General features: G+C 36.9%; 1 protein-coding gene across 2 annotated transcripts in view; it reads left to right on the top strand.

The window, feature by feature from the left end:
• The window catches only part of TMA16 (translation machinery associated 16 homolog), a 32,270-nt gene continuing 15,122 nt past the window's right edge, over window positions 1-17,148 (top strand). The window contains exons 1-2 of one of the 2 annotated variants that reach the window (XM_047717757.1): window positions 1-140; window positions 10,893-11,005. In XM_047717757.1, the coding sequence (XP_047573713.1) occupies window positions 138-140; window positions 10,893-11,005 (116 nt within the window). In that variant the 5' untranslated portion in view covers window positions 1-137. Of the gene's footprint in view, window positions 141-433; window positions 823-10,892; window positions 11,006-17,148 lie in introns of those variants that run through there. The other variant, XM_047717756.1, reaches the window with a different exon arrangement.

Here is a 17,148-nt window from a genome sequence, read left to right as displayed (position 1 = left end):
CCCTTCCGGCCCGGTCCATCCGGTCTTCTTCCGCAGCCACGTGTGTTTAGGCTGCGCGCTTTTTATGAGTTGTCGCGGTTGTTGCTGTTTCCGTGGTCTAGGCTGCCGGGGTCCTGTGAGGCCGTGAGGACGTCACTATGGTGGGCATTCCCCCCCCCCCCCCCCCCGCTTCCCTGAACCCGCTTGGCTCTCTGGAGGCAAGGGGGGTTCTTGGGATACTGGAAGAGGGGACCGGGCTACTGGTCTGATTCTCATTCTACTGGTTCGTACCCCGGGGTGAGGGATGCAGGGTAGGCCCCCCCAGAGGTGGCTGCCTGGCCCAGCGTCTGGATCTTAAAGTTAGACTTCCGGGTTCTGAAGCGTTCACAGAACGCTCTGCCCTTCGGGATGAAACCCTCCACGTTTCCATTTTCTTGCTACTCACCAGTGTGAGGGCGGCGGGAGGAATGGGGGTGGGGGTGGGGGAAGGTCGGCAGAACTTGAGAAAGTGTCACCTCTGTATTGGTGTGCCACCTCTTGCCCGTCTAGACTGCTTGGGCTCAATCTCTTTCTTGGTGTCTTATCGCCGACCTCCACGGATGCGCTCGCTCCCTAAATCCTGCCTCCACACCCCCACCCCACTCCTTTGAGGACGCTCAAACTATTCTGTTGTTTTTATTAAAAATTGACTAGATGCAAAAAAGTGGTTGCTCTTACTTAACGAAGTGAAGTATGAAGATTAGTAGTGTAAGGAATTCTCGTTTATCCATTACCCAGTTTAAGAAGCAAAACTTCTCAAAGGTTGTTTCCTTCCTTGGTTGTGTAACGTTCAGGAGCCCTCAGGTAAACAGTGTCGAAATTTTGTATTTATAGTTGCCTAGTTTTTCTTTATAGCTACCACTTAACGTTGTATTTCAAAACGGATGTTTTTTTTGCATTTTAAAAAATTGATTAAAATTCATTATAATTATTCTTGACAGGGAAAATGTTTTATACTCATTTTCAACCAATTTTTAATAAAAACAACAATGTAAAAAAGTTTACAATTTGGTAAAAAGTTATGATACTCTGGCCACAAGGTCTTTTGTCCTCTTTGTTCTTTTTTCTCTTTCTTCTTTTTGTATGCCTGACATTTTTGCCTTTCACATCTGTAGGTGTTTTGCTTTGGATCATACGTGTTTGTATATGTATAAATTTAGTCTTTTAACGTGTCATTGCACTTGTGCTATTTCCAGCCCTTTATAAGATAATTCTTTTATAGCTTTTCCATTTCAGAGTGGAACATTGAAATATTAGGTAAGATTGGGGGTTGGTTGGCATTTGAATGTAGTTGTCCTTGACTATGAGAATTTCACTTTATCAGGTTGTATGGTAGGAGATTGCCTTGCCATAAGAATCAAAGGAGTGGCATAAAAATTTGTTTTAATTGGCACATTTGCTGCCTTTTCAGTTTTCTGGTACATCGCTAGGGGCTCTGCTGTGCCCTTTCTTAAATTTAAGCTCACCTTGATACTGGAGGTTTTCCAGCTTTTTCTTTTTTTTTTTTTTAAAGATTTTATTTATTTATTTGACAGAGAGAGATCACAAGCAGACGGAGAGGAAGACAGAGAGAGAGAGAGAGAGAGAGATGGAAGCAGGCTTCTTGCTGAGCAGAGAGCCCGATGTGGGACTCGATCCCAGGACCCTGAGATCGTGACCTGAGCCAAAGGCAGCGGCTTAACCCACTGAGCCACCCAGGCGCCCCTTCCAGTTTTTTCTATTAGTTACTCTAAACTACTTTCAGTACAGTTTAGAATGTGGGTTATGGAGTTCCAGAGAACTAAGTTTGACAACTGTCTTTGCTAAATTTTGATCTTGGTGGAATTACTTAACCCTTCTAAGTCTCAGTTGTCCACCCGTTAAAGTGGGATAATCATAGAATTGTTGTGAAAATTAAATGTAAGCCATTCAGGCTAATGTCTGGCACCTGGTAAATGTAATTTAATTGTTGAAATTAACTTTAGTATTTGTTGTAAATTTATAGTAGAGCTTGTAGTTATCCACTTTTGTTACTTTGCTCATTTATTTTTTTCTTATTTTGAACATCTCCTGGAGCTTTACAAATTCAAACCTTTTTCTTTGATCGGAAGTTAATTCAACCAACATGAACAGTCTTTTCATACTAATTCATCTCACCCAAGACTTCTTTATTCTGAATTGTGAAGTTTTTAGTGTACTAAAAATTTTTAATTTGGTATGTACTATACCACAAGACACTCTGCTATATTCCTTTTTGTAGAAGCCTGTTATAAAGTTTAAGCATGCTTATTTTTCTCCAAAGTTAGATTATAAGACATTTAAAAGTTTGCCATCATCCTCCCTCGATTTATCTTTGCATATTACTGTGGGCATTAACTATTACTGACTACCTACATATTCCTTAATGACAAGATTTTTGTGCTGTTGGACTCCCCTATAAATGTAAGCTGAAACAACAAATCAACTTACTAAATTTTGGTGGTGGTTTTTTTTCCCCAGCTGCATTGAGATATAATTGACTTAGAACACAGTATAAATTTAAGATGTACAGTATTATGATTTGATATACATATATATTTTAAAATAACTACCACAATAAGCTTAGTTAATAGATCACATCACATAGATACCAATTTTAAGATTTACTCTTTTAGCACCTTTCAAGTATACAATACAGTATGGTTAGATCATAAGAACTTTACTCATCTTATAACTGGAAGTTTGTACCCACTGACCAACTTGAAACATTTCTCAATCCCATCCCCTGGCAACCACCAGTCTGCTTCCTGTTTATTTTTTTTTTTTAAGATTTTTTTTTTTAAATTTATTTATTTGACAGACAGAGATTACAAGTAGGCAGAGAGGCAGGCAGAGGGAGAGAGAGGAGAAAGCAGGCTCCCTGCTGAGCAGAGAGCCCGATGCGGGGGCTCCATCCCAGGACTCTGGGATCATGACCTGAAGGCAGAGGCTTTAACCCACTGAGCCACCCAGGTGCCCCTGCTTCCTGTTTCTATAAGGTTTTTTTCCTATAAGATTTTTTTAAATAGATTCCACATATATGTAAGATCATGCCATATTTGTCTTTTTCTGTGTGACTTACCTCTCAGCATAATGCTTTTGGGTTTCATCCATATTGTTGCAAATAGTGGGATTTCCTTTTTTATGGCTGGTTGATAATCCACTGTGTATATATAACACATTTTCTTCATTTGTCGAAAGACACTTTAGGTTGTTCCCATGTCTTGGCTATGATAAAAAAGGCTTCAGTGAACAGAGGTGCAGTTACAACTTCAAAATAGTGATTTTGTTTCCTTGGATATATACTCAGAATTGGGATTGCTGGATCATATGGTAGTTCTATTTTTAATTTTTTGAGGAACCTCTCTATTGTTTCCCATAGTGGCTCTATCAGTTTTCATTCCCATCAGCAGTGCACAAGTGTTCCCTTTTCTCCATATCCTCTTCACCGCTTATTATCTGTCTTTTTGATAACAACTAAGAGCTTGTTGTTAGATTTTTGCAGGAAAGATAAAATTGAAGTCTGCATTAGAAAGTTAATTAAGGTATTCTTAAGGAGAGCATTGTTTATGAATGATTAAAATTATATGAGATAATTCACACTTTTAAAGACCATTTTTAATATTTTTAATTCACAGTGGGCACTCAGCAAATGTTGACTTGGGGCATCATCCCTACTTCTTTTTTACTTCTTTCAGAGTACTATTTTCAATCTAATAAGACATGTTTTAACAATATTTAAGGAGCCACTGTTGAGAATATAAAACACAAGTATAAATGACTTGTAAATATTAGATGCCTCATCAGTGCAGTTTAATATTAGGTACTACGTGGCAAATGCTACCAAAAGAGAAAGGTTTTAAGGGCCAGAAATGTTCTTCTTGGCTATCTTCAAGGAGGAGGTAAACTTGAATTTGAAATGGTTCTTGAGAATTGGGTGTGGTTTAGAAAGAAGTATGTGTTGAACCATTAAGTTGCTACTGGAAACTCTAGCTAATGATTGTCACTGGTGTCATATTTATCTGTAAAGAACGGAAAATGCACTGGATTTCTTCACGGTAGACTCACTGCCCCAAAAAAAGAAAAACGCAGCTTCTCTTAATTAATCCATCTCATTTTTGTCTTGTCATTAGTGACTTAGTATATCATACTTTGATATTTATTTTGGCATTTAAAATATTACACTGTAGTTTTCTCAGTTACAGGGATGATTAGTTTTATACTTTTTTTTTTTAAGTATTTGTGTACCTATATGTACCCTGAGTGCATTTGATGGAATGATTATTTTTCTAGGTTTCTAGTTGCACTGGGTAGTCTAAATGGCATTTTTGTCTCTAGTTGACCCTGGATTCTATGATGACCTTGATGGTCTTTTAGGAAAAGTTCCTTTTTATTATTTATGATTTTAGGAGGAATATTTGAACCATATTGCCCCTGAAATACCTCTTTCTGTTTCTGTGTTTGAATAAACTATTTATGTGTTTTCTTCTGTTACTCTCAATTACGAATCCAAAGAAGTTTAGAATGAATTTTCTGAAGTAATTGCTAAAGGTTGTAGGTTACTAATACTAATACTGATTTCTGACTGGAATATTTTTGTGGTACCAGAAACTTGCAAAGCAAGCATAGTTACTCAAAACAGTACCTTACTTATTACTTACCCTTATGGAAAGAAATCCTTAGTTACGCTTATGAAAAGAAATGCTGTTTTTGCTCTTATCTTTCAAAGTTAAAATATAACTATTAATCTTCTGTAGCAAATACACCTTTTTTCCTCCATGCCCAGTTTTGTTTTATGTTTACATTCTGTACTATTCTCTGAGTCATCAAATGCTCTGCAAGTAAATTTGGAGAATCCCTGACTGATAGAGATTAATTGCTTTTCAGTTAAGAGATATTTAGCTTGACTAGACAGTTTAGTACATTAACATTTTATTGATAGGATTTTACTTTAATTTTCCTTGTTGAAGCGTTTCTTTTTTATTTTAATATATTGAAAAAATATGGACATGTTTTAAAATTTAACAGGTTATATTATACATATTTCTGTTCCTATTCTATATTCATATCCTGCCTTGAGGCAACCTTTTCATGAATAATACAAGGAATTACAAATTACAGCTGAGTCAGAATATAAATTCAATTTCTTTGTTTCTTCTTTTACCGAGTCTTGGAGGTTCTTTCCTGAGACTTCTTAAGCTATGAGGACATTTTCATACTCCAAGGTTATCAAAATTTTTCTTGTCCTGAAGAAAATTCTTTTTAAATCTTTAAAGGAAATATTTTTATAGACTTGGATATATTGCTGAAACAGTGTTACACCTCTACAACTTTAGCTGTTTTTTAGCAGCCTCAGAGAGCATCTTTTTCTTGGGGTTCTTTGACCTTTACTTGTTTTTCTTTTTTTTTTTTTAAGCTTTTTATTTGTTAAGATATATGGAATAAAGATATCTTTACAAAGGGTACACTTTGCTTTGTTATTTTCTTCATTTTTGTCTTTGTCAGTTCTCTCTTTCTGTGTAACAAGTTGTCCCAGAGTTTAGTGGCTTAAAACAATAGCATTTATTACCTCACAGTTGCTGTGAGTTAAGAATGAGGCATATGGCTTACCTGGATTCTGTGCTCCCAAGATCTCTCACAAAGTTATAGTTAAGGTATAATCTGAGGCTGTGGTTTCATCCCAAGGCACAACTGGGAAGCATGCACTTCCCAGCTCACTCATATGGTTCTTTGTAGAGTTTATCTCCTAGTAGACAACTGGACTCAGGGCCTCAGTTCTTCACTGCCGTAGACTAGAGGCCTGTCACATTTCTTTGTTAGATAGGCCTCTTCATGGGACAGCTTACTGCATGGCAGTTGTGTTCTATCAGAGTGAGCCTAGTGAGAGAGCAAAAGAGAATAGGCAAGGTGGAAGCCAGAGTCCTTACAAAACCTAATCACAGGATTGGAGTTCCTCCATTTACCATATGTTATTCATTAAAAATAAATCACTAGGTCCACACTCTAGAGTAGATTATACTTAAGACATGAATATCCAGAGATGGAATTCATTCTTAGACATCTTAGAGGCAACCTACCATGGGTTCTGAAACATTTTTATTGATTCATGTTTGCTGGGTAAACTTCATGTACAAAAAATCCTTACCATACCCTTTTTCTTGCACCCCTCCACCCCACATGTGCAGAGAATAATACAAAAGAATGCATATACAGACATATCTTAGAGATATTGTGGGTATAGTTCCAGACTTCCCCAATAAAACAAGTATCACAGTAAAGCAAGTCGAATGACTTTTTTGGTTTGCCAATGCATTGAAAAGTTATATTTATACTATATTGTGCACTGTTAAGTGTGCAGTAGCATCTGTCTAAAAAACGGTATAATACTTTAATTAAAAAATAGTTTATTGCTAGGACACCTGGGTGGCTCAGTGGGTTAAAGCCTCTGCCTTCGGCTCAGGTCACGATCTCAGGGTCCTGGGATCGAGTCCCGGGATCGAGTCCCTCATTGGGCTCTCTGCTCAGCAGGAGCCTGCTTCCCCCCTCTCTCTGCCTGCCTCTCTGCCTACTTGTGATCTCTCTCTGTGTCAAATAAAATCTTTAAAAAAAAAAATCTTTAAAAAAATAGTTTATTGCTGAAAAATGCTAACCATCATCTGAGTTTACAGCATCTTGCAGGTGGGGACTTTTGCCTCAATCAGGCTGCTGACTAATGAGGGTAGAAGTTGCTGAAGATTGGGGTGGCTGTGATAATTTCTTAAAATGAGACAATAATGAAGTTTGCCACATCAATTGACTATTCCTTTCACAAACGATTTCTTTGTAGAATGCATTGCTGTTTGGTAGCATTTTATCCATGGTAGAACTTCTTTCAGAATTGGAGTCAGTCATCCCAAACCCTGCCACTGCTTTATCAACTATGCTGATTTAATATTCTGAATTCTGTGGTATCATTTTTAACATTCTTCACAGCATCTTCATCAAAAGTAGATTCCATCTCAAGAAACCACTTTTTTTTTGTTCATCTGTAAGAAGCAGCTCCTTACCCATTCACGTTTCATAATGAGATTGCAGCAAAATCAGTCATATCTTGAGGCTCTTCCAGTTCTATTCTCTTGCTCTGTCTACCACATCTGCAGTCCCTTCCTCCTTCCTAGGAGTCTTGAAACCCTTGAAGTCATTTACGAAGGTTGGAATCAACTTCTAAACTCCTGTTCTTACTGTATTTTGGCCTCTTCCCATGAATTGTGAATGTTCTTCATGGCATCTAGAATGGTAGATCTATTCTGAAGGTTTTCAAGAATTTATTTTGCCCAGATTCATTTGAGGAATCACTGTATATGGCAGCTATAGCCTTATCAAATTTTTTTTAATAAGACTCGAATGTCAAAATCTCCTTGATCCATGAGCTACAAAATGGATATTGTGTTAGCAGGCATGAAAACAACATTAATCTCATTGTTTATCTCCATTGGAGCTCTTGGGTGACCAGGTGCATTGTCAAGGAACAGTCATATTTTAAAGTGAGTCTTTTTTTCTTAGCAATAGGTCTCAACATTGGGCTTCATATGTTCAGAAAACTGTGTTATAAACAGATGTGCTATCAACCAGACTTTGTGGTTCCATTTATAGAGCACAGGCTGGGTAGATCTCCCATAATTCTTAAGGGCCTTAGGATTTGAGAGATGGTAATTGAACACCGGTTTCAGCTTAAATTTGCCAGCTGCATACCATAGCCCCTAACAGGAGAATCAGTCTATTTTTTGAAGTTTTGAAGCCAGGCATTGACTTCTTTTCTAGGTGTGAAAGTCCTAGATGGCATCTTCCAGTAGGAGGGTTAATTGTGTACATTGAAAATCTTGTTTAGTGTAGTCACCTTCATTAATTATCTTAGCTAGATTTTTCTGGATAACTTCTGTATCAACTTCTGTATTAGCACTTGCTGCTCTACTTTGCACTTTTATGTTATGGAGACTGCCTCTTTCCTTAAACTGCATGAATCAACCTCTGTTAGCTTCAGATTTTTTTCTGTAGCTTCCTCATCTCTGTTGTCCTTCATAGAATTGAAGAGAGGTGGGCCTTGTTCTGGCTTTGGCTCAAGGGAATGTTGTGGCTGATGACTCAAAACTATGAGCAGTAAGGGTATTTTCCTTTCTTATCATTCCTGTGTTCACTGGAATAGCACTTTAAGTTTCCTTCAAGAACTTTTCCTTTGCCTTCACAACTTGGCTAACTGGCACAAGAGAAAGGCCTAACTTTTTGGCCTATCTCAGTTTTGTACATACTATCCTTATCAAGCTTAATAATCTCTAGGTTTTTATTTAAAGTGGGAGATGCATGACTCTCCCTTTCACTTGAACACTTAGAAGCCATTGTAGGGTTATTAATTGGTGTAAGTTATATACTGTTTTGTTTCAGGAGATAGATCTGAGGAGAGGGAGATAGATGGGAGAATGGCTGGCTTGTCAGTGAGAGTAGTAGTGATACACAAAGCATTTATTGATGAAGTTTGCTTATATGGACACAGTTCATGGCGGCCCCAAACGATTACAAGGATAACATTAAAGATCACTTATCACAGACCTCCATAACAAATACAGTGATTATAATGAAGTTTTGAAATATTGCAAGATTACTGAAATGTGACATAGGGACATTAAGTAAGCAAATGCTGATGGAAAAGTGGCGTTGATAGACTTGCTTAATGCTGGGTTGCCACAAACCTTGTTTGTAAACAAAACAAGACCCCCCCACAGTATCTGCGATGCACAGTAAAACAAAGCATGCCTATACTGTTGTATGATGGTTTCACATTATTTTTCTGTCCCTATAACCACCTTCCAGTGCCTTTCTGGGGTTCAGAGTGGCAGTTACCTTGCCTAGGTGTATCAAGAAGAAAGCAATAAATATTTATTGGCGTATTTCAGTAAATATTTGTTGAAGGAATGAATACATATGTGAAGGAGGAATTGGTGGTCATTTAAATTAATTCTGCCAGAAGTTTTACAGAGGAAGTGACTTTGAGTTGTATTTTATGAAAAGACAAGGAAGGAAAAGGATTTTTCAGATAGAGGTAACAACCTCAGTCTTCAGAAGTTATGAAACAGCATGGTGTGTTCTGGAAATGGGGAGAAGTTCAGTAAGAATGGGATGAAGGATGTTTTGAAGAATGAGTAATAATGCTGGAGAAGTACGTTGGGGGTAGATTGTTTTCTGCCTTAAGGACTTGGGACCTCACTGTGAGCTCGTTAGCAAGGGAGAAGGACTTCACTAAATAAATGTTGTAGGAAAATAAGCTCTGCAACTTCCATGAATAAAGAATGAGCAGTGAGAATCTAAAGGCCATCCTAATCATGAAAAATCATGAGGCTGAATTAAGGCAATAACAGTAGTTTTGAAGAGAAGATTCTAGAAGCCTTTTTGAGGATTAGGTATGTTAGAGACCACCAGGTGTCCCCAAATAGAACCTTTTTTTTTCTGTAATAATGTGTTTTTTTTTCTGTGAATAACAATTATATTTACTATTCTCCCTTACGTAACCCAGTGATTAAATTTTGATCAATGGGATGTAAACGGAAGACTACAGCTTCTGAAATTTTGCTCTTAAAGGAAGGGGGTATGCCTTTTGATTTTCTTTTCTACTTCTCAGTGGTTAGAGTTTAGACTTGGTTTAAGTCATCTTGAACTATATAGATATATAGGAGGTTATACCCTTAGGATAGTAGGTGGAAGGAGTCTGGATCTCAGGACTTTGTGAAGCAGAGCCTCCAGCTCCTGTGTTTTACATCAGAGAACTAAACTTTGTCCGATTACACCATTATTATTTTGGGCTTCTCTTATAGGAAGCCAAATTAATTCTAAAATAAAAACAGGTCTGATAAAATACAGAATTATGTAGGAATAAAGAGTTAACTGAAATGTCGAATTCAGTGGACTAAATGAATTGTGACCTTGTTAACTGGCATAAGGTTTGAAGGGGAAAATAATTTGTTCTTTTTGGGGTGTGCTAATTTTGAGATGACTTATATTCTTTCTTCTATTCCTGTTTTTCTGTGAACCCAACTTTGACTTTGTTTGATTCAGTGCTCACTCTGTTCCATGTCCAACTTCTACAGTCAAGCTCCCATGACCATCCTATGTTCCTTCTACCTCCCCACCTTTTTAAACTATAACACAATTTTTTTAATTAACATATAATTTATTACTTGTTTCAGGGTTACAAGTCTGTGATACATCAGTCTTACACAATTCACAGCACTCACCATAGCATATACCCTCCCCAGTGTCCGTCAACCAGCTACCCCATCCCTCCCACCCTCCTCCATTCCAGCAACCCTCAGTTTGTTTCCTGAGATTAAAAGTCTTATGTTTTGTCTCCCTCTCTGGTTTCGTCTTGTTTCATTTTCCCTTCTCTTTCCCTATGATCCTCTGTCTTGTTTCTCAAATTCCTCATATCAGTGAGATCATATGATAATTGTGTTGGACTGATTAACTTATTTCTCCTAGCATAATAGCCTCTAGTTCCATCCATGTAGAACTGTAACACAATTTTAACTCTTGTCTTCTCACTAGGTGCATCCTTTTACCTACTTTGAAGATAGAAAAGTTGAAGAGCTGGGTTTATTGACCCATTCTGTGCCTTTCTTTATTATATCACTGAAGAGTAGTTTTGAATATATCATTTCTGTTATGACAATGGAAACAAATGCCATTCTAATCATTTAACAGGTCTGGGTTATCTCCTAATTCCTAGAGTAGTGTTTCTGGCTTATGGTATTTCTTACACTACTGTTTTTTAAATTTATTTCTAAAGAAATTTTTTAACAGATACCACTTATATATCTGACTGTGTATGTCTTGTGTCTTCCTAATTTTAGCCTAAAGCCCTAAAGGGAAAAATTGTAGGACGGGAAAAAAAAGTCATCCATCCATATAGTAGAAGAGCAGCTCAAATTACAAGAGAGGCCCACAAACAAGAAAAAAAGGAAAAGTAAGTATCTTTTTATCATTTGTATTGCATTGGTGTAAAGCCCGTTAATACATTTATTTTTCATCAGTATTCCCTTCTCCCCTTAAGGAATGTTAAGTATGTTTGCTGCGCTGAAGATAAAACAGTGAACAAGGATACAGCTCTTCTAGCGCTTACCTAAAGCAGAAACATACACTTCAATAGGTTGTGATGAACATAATGAAGAAAAAGGAAAAAGAATTATGGGATAGAAAGTGATGGAAGGGTTCTATTCTATATAGAATAGTCATGTGTAGCTTACCTGGAGAAGTTCATGTTGGAGCAGAGAGCTAAAAGATGTGAGATCAGGAGCTATGTAGATATATGTTGGACATATAGGTTAAAGTACTTAGTTGTCTATTAGATATATAGAAGGAGATACAAAATGGGAAGTTGGATGTGTTGGATCTGGTGTTCAGAGGATTGATTAGGGATGCAACCCAGATTTGGGAGTCATCAGTTTCTAGATGGGATGGTAAGTGATGAGACTAGAGAAGATCATCTAATGAGTAAATGTAGCTAGAAAAGAGAAAGGAGCCAAGGATTGATCCCAGAGGCCTCCATCGTTTAGAGGCTGGAAAAAGGATCTAACAAGTGAGACTGAGAAAGAGGAGAAAGAAGATTGTGTTTCAAAGAGAAGGTGGTGATCAAGCTATGTCATTAGCTCTTGATTAACATGAGAGCTGAGAATTGATCTAGTAATCTGATTTAGTAATTTGGAAATCATTTAGTAAAGTAGAGATCACTATATTTTTTGTTATTTTCTTAGTTGTTGCTCTGAAAATTACAACTAAATATTAAAACAATCTTATTTCAGATTAATTTCAAGTAAATTTCAATAGTATACCAAAAATTTCCTTTCTTGTGGCTCCATTCTCCCTCCTTTGTACTATTATTGTTAAGAAATTACATCCTTATACGTTACAATCCCACAAACAGTTTTACAGTGATTGTTTTTATATAGTTGTCTTATGAGAATATACACAAAAATACATTTATACTGTATTTTATATTTACCTGTATATAAATTTTTTTTTTTTTTTACTGGTGCCCCTTATTTCTTCATGTGGGTTCAAATTGCTATTCACTGTACTTTCATTTTAGCCTGTAGGACTCCCTTTATTATTTCTTATAAGGTAGGCCTGAAAGTCAGAGATTTGCTAAGTTTTATCTGAGAATGCCTTCATTTCGCCTTTATTTTTGAAGGAAACTTTAGAATATAGAATTCTTGCATATAGAATTCTTTTTTCAGTCTTTCTGTTCAGCACTTTAAATATGTCATCCCTCAGCCTTCTGGCCTGTGTGGTTTCTAAGGAGAATTCAGCTGTTTATCTTACTGAATGCAGTGAGTCACTTCTGACACTGTAAAGTTGTTCTTTGTCTTTGAATAATTTGAGAGGTACGTCTAGTAGGTGTGGATCTCTGAGTTTATCCTACATGGATTTCATCCTACATGGAGTTTGTTAAGCTTCTTGTGTGTGTAGCTCAATGTTTCTCTTCAAATTGGGAAGTTTTTAGCCATTATTTTTCCAAATATCTATCTATTCTGTCTTTTCCTTTCCTTCTGTGACTCCCATTATACATATATGCTGGTGTTCTTAGTAGTGTCCCATGGGTCTCTGAGACTCTTCATTTATCTTTCTTTCCTTTCCACTTTTTGTTGCTCAGATTGGATAATTTCAGCTAATTTGCTGTTATATTTATGGGTTCTTTTTTCTGCCAGCAAAAAACTGCTGTTGAATCTTTCTAGTAAATTTTTCATTCTTGTTGTTACATCTTTCACCTCCAGAATTTCTACTTGACTCATCATTGTAATTTCTTTCTCTTTATTGATATTATCTGTTTGGTGTAACATTGTTCTCATAATTTCCTTGAAATTTTTAGATACAGTTTTCTTTAATTCTTTGTATATGTTTATTATAGCTGAATTCAAGTCCTTCTCAAATAGGTCCAACTGTCTGGGCTTCCTTAGGAGGTTTTTGTTGACTGCTATTTTTAATCCCCGAATATGGGCCACACCTTTCCTTTTTTGTTGTATGTCTCATAATTTTTGGTTGAAAACTGGACATTTTCAATATTACAGTGTGACAACTCTGTTAAATAGACATCTCCAGCCCCTATACCCAATTAGGTTTGCTCTTGTGTTGTTTGCTTCATGACTTTCCTAGACTGATTTTGTAAAGTCTATTTGTTGTGTGTGGCCATTGATGTTTTTGCTCAGTTGGTGGTCAGCTAATGTTGGAACAGAGAGTTCTTTAAATGCCTTTAGCTAATAAGTCTCTTGGCCTTTGCTGAGGGACTCTTTGAATCTGTTGAGCATGGCTTTGACACACCAGGATGCAGTTTACTTAGACTTCATTTCTTGTTTGCATAGAGCCTCAAGGTTAGCCAGAGGTGAGAGAATAGGGCCTGTTCAGGTCTCTCCTTAGCATGAACATAGTCATTAATGTACATATGGCATTCTAGATTCCCAGGAGTGTATTGGGGCTTGCTTTGAAGTCCACCGTGCACATTCCCTTTCCCAGTTTTCCTTTAAAATGTTTTAGTCCACCTTTTGTTAGCCCCCAGCTGGTAATATCACTGAGGCAGCTGCTATGTTAGTTAATTGCTGCTGATTATTTTCAAGAAAAAACTTGGGGATAGAGCTCTTCCTACAGAGAGCTCTGTCTGAGTCAGATTATCTAAGGACAAAGTAACTTCAAGCTTCTCAGCATGCCGCCTGTCAGGTCAAATGGTAGCAATTCTCTGGGTGTGAAGGTTTTGGGGAACTCCAAATTTGATGTCTCTAGTGGCCGTTAGGAAGATGGCTTTTACAACTGCTGAGAGTTGCTAGTCCATTGGTTTTCAGCACTGTTGTGGAGTTGATGAAGGGGTCATGGATTAGGCACATTCACAGGTTTGTTGTTCTTACAGAGATTGGGCTGTTTTTCTTGAGAATGCTCCTCAGATTCTTGCAAGGCTTTGTTTAATTTTCATACTTCTGGAAAAGTTGATTTTGACAAATTTTGTTAGTATTCTCTGTTTCTGTGGAAAAGTGGATTTTCATAGGTCCTTACGCCATTGTGGAAGTTAGTTTGTGTTCTTGATGTGAAGAATTCATAGCAAAATTTTCTTCTTAGGAATACAAAATGTGTATATAATGCCCTTTCTTTTCTTCTTCCTGTCCCTTAGTGTTTGCCTATTCTCCCCTCCATCTTTGGCCTGTGAGAGTTCCCAGTAGCTGCTGGAGTGACAAAGAATTACTTAAAATGAAGTTACAAAGGCAAAAATCATCATGTTAGCTATTTTAAAATAGACTTCCATTTTAATAAATAAATGGTAGATATATTTCTCTACTAACTGATTGAAACCAGCTCGTTCATTGTTATATATTAATTATATAATATATAATTATATATATAATACATAATATATATATAAATATAATATATAGTGTTATATATATAATATATATATATAATAATATAAAGGCATATTTAGTAAAGGTTAGCTGTTCTACAGTGATTTGGCTAGAAGTTTTCTGGAAGAAAATAGACAAGTTCTATAATAGTATAGTCAAACTTTTTTTTTTTCCCCGTAAAGGTTAATTAGGATGATAGATCACTTTAAAACAGTAATTTTCAAACTTCAAGTAATTTATGTATCATTTTCATGAATTTTGCTTTGTCTGTTGACAAGGTTATTACTTCCCTGCTTTTGACCATTCTGGATGTCTTTGCAGAAATGTCTGTTCATGTCCTCTGCCCATTTCCTGATTGGATTAATTTGTTCTTTGGGTGTTGAGTTTGATAAGTTCATTATAGATTTCGGAGACTAGCCCTTATTATCTGATATTTCATTTCCGAATCTCTTCTCCCATTCTGTCAGTTGTCTTTTGGTTTTGTTGACTGTTTCCTTCGCTGTGCAAAAGCTTTTGATCTTGATGAAGTCCTAGTAGTTCATTTTTACCCTTGTTCCCTTGCCTTTGGCGATGTTTCTAGGAAGGAATTGCTGCAGCTGAAGTCAAAGAGGTTGCTGCCTGAGTTCTCCTCAAGGATTTTGATGGATTCCTTTCTCACATTGAGGTCTTTCATCCATTTTGAATCTATTTTTGTATGTGGTTTAAGGAAATCGTCCAGTTTCATTTTTCTGCATGTGGCTGTCCAATTTTCCCAACACCATTTGTTGAAGACACTGTCTTTTTCCATTGGACATTCTTTCCTGCTTTGTCAAAGATTAGTTGACCATCGAGTTGAGGGTCCATTTCTGGGTTCTCTATTCTGTTCCATTGGTCTATGTGTCTGTTTTTGTGCCAGTACCATATTGTCTTGATGATGATAGCTTTGTAATAGAGCTCGAAGTCTGGAATTGTGATGCCACCAACTTTGGCTTTCTTTTTTTTTTTTTTTTAAAGATTTTATTTATTTATTTGTCAGGGACAGAGGGAGAGAGAGCGAGCGAGCACAGGCAGACAGAGAGGCAGGCAGAGGCAGAGGGAGAAGCAGGTTCCCTGCTGAGCAAGGAGCCCAATGTGGGACTCGATCCCAGGACACTGGGATCATGACCTGAGCCAAAGGCAGCCGCTTAACCAACCAGCCACCCAGGCGTCCCTTGGCTTTCTTTTTTAACATCACTCTGGCTATGTAAGGTCTTTTCTGGTTCCATATAAATTTTAGGATTATTCGTTCCATTTCTTTGAAAAAAATTGATGGTATTTTGATAGGGATTACATTAAACGTGTAGATTGCTTTAGGTAGCATAGACATTTTCACAATATTTGTTCTTCTGATCCATGAGCATGGAACATTTTTCCATTTCTTTGTGTCTTCCTCAATTTCTTTCATGAGTACTTTATATTTTTCTGAGTACAGATTCTTTGCCTCTTTGGTTAGGTTTATTCCTAAGTATCTTACGGTTTTGAGTGCAATTGTAAGTGGGACTGACTCCTTAATTTCTCTTTCTTCTATCTTGTTATTGGTGTATAGAAATGCAACTGATTTCTGTGTATTGATTTTATACCCTGACACTTTACTGAATTCCTATACAAATTCTGGCAGATTTGGAGTAGAGTCTTTGGGTTTTCCACGTAAAGTATCATATCATCTGCAAAGAGTGAGAGTTTGACTCTTCTTGGCCAATTTGGATGCCTTTAATCTTTTTGTTGTCTGATTACTGAGGCTAGGACTTCCACTATTATGTTGAAAAGCATTGGTGATAATGGACATCCCTGCCATGTTCCTGACCTTAGTGGAAAAGCTCTCGGTTTTTCTCCATTGAGAATGATATTCGCTGTGGGTTTTTTTCATAGATGGCTTTGATGTTATTGATGTATGTACCCTCTATCCCTGCATGTTGAAGAGTTTTGATCAAGAAAGGATGCTGTACTTTGGCAAATGCTTTTTCAGCATCTATGGAGAGTATCATATGGTTCTTGTTCGTTCTTTTATTAATGTATTGTATCACATTGATTTGCGGATGTTGAACCAACCTTGCAACCCTGGAATAAATCCCACTTGGTCATGGTGAATAATCCTTTTAATGTACTGTTGAATCCTATTCGGTAGTATTTTGGTGGGAATTTTCACATCTGTGCTCATCAAGAATATTGGTCTGTAATTCTCTTTTTTGATGGGGTCTTTGTCTCATTTTGGGATCAAGGTCATGGGGACCTCATAACATGAGTTTGGAAGGTTTCCTGCCATTTCTGTTTTTTGGAAAAGTTTCAGGAGACTAGGTATTAATTCTTCTTTAAATGTTTGGTAGAACTCCCCTGGGAAGCCATCTGTCCCTGGGCTCTTGTTTTTTGGGAGATTGTTGATGACTGTTTCAATCTCCTTACTGGTTATGGGTCTGTTCAGGTTTTCTATTTCTTCCTGGTTCAGTTGTGGTAGTTTATATGTCTCTAGGAATGCATCCATTTCTTCCAGATTGTCAAATTTGCTAGCGTATTGTTGCTCATAATATGTTCTATAATTGTTTGTATTTTTTTGTGTTGGTTGTGATCTCCCCTCTTTCATTCATGATTTTATTTATTTGGGTCCTTTCTCTTTTCTTTTTTGGTAAGTGTGGCCGGGGATTTGTCAGTCTTATTAATTCTTTCAAAGAATCAGCTCCTAGTTTTGTTGATTAGTTCTACTGCTTTTGTT

The sequence above is a fragment of the Lutra lutra genome, chromosome 2 (genome assembly GCF_902655055.1).
Source record: "Lutra lutra chromosome 2, mLutLut1.2, whole genome shotgun sequence".
Classification (NCBI taxonomy): domain Eukaryota; kingdom Metazoa; phylum Chordata; class Mammalia; order Carnivora; family Mustelidae; genus Lutra; species Lutra lutra.
The sequence above is the reverse complement of the archived record's forward strand: the minus strand, read 5'-3'. Positions and strand labels throughout refer to the sequence as shown.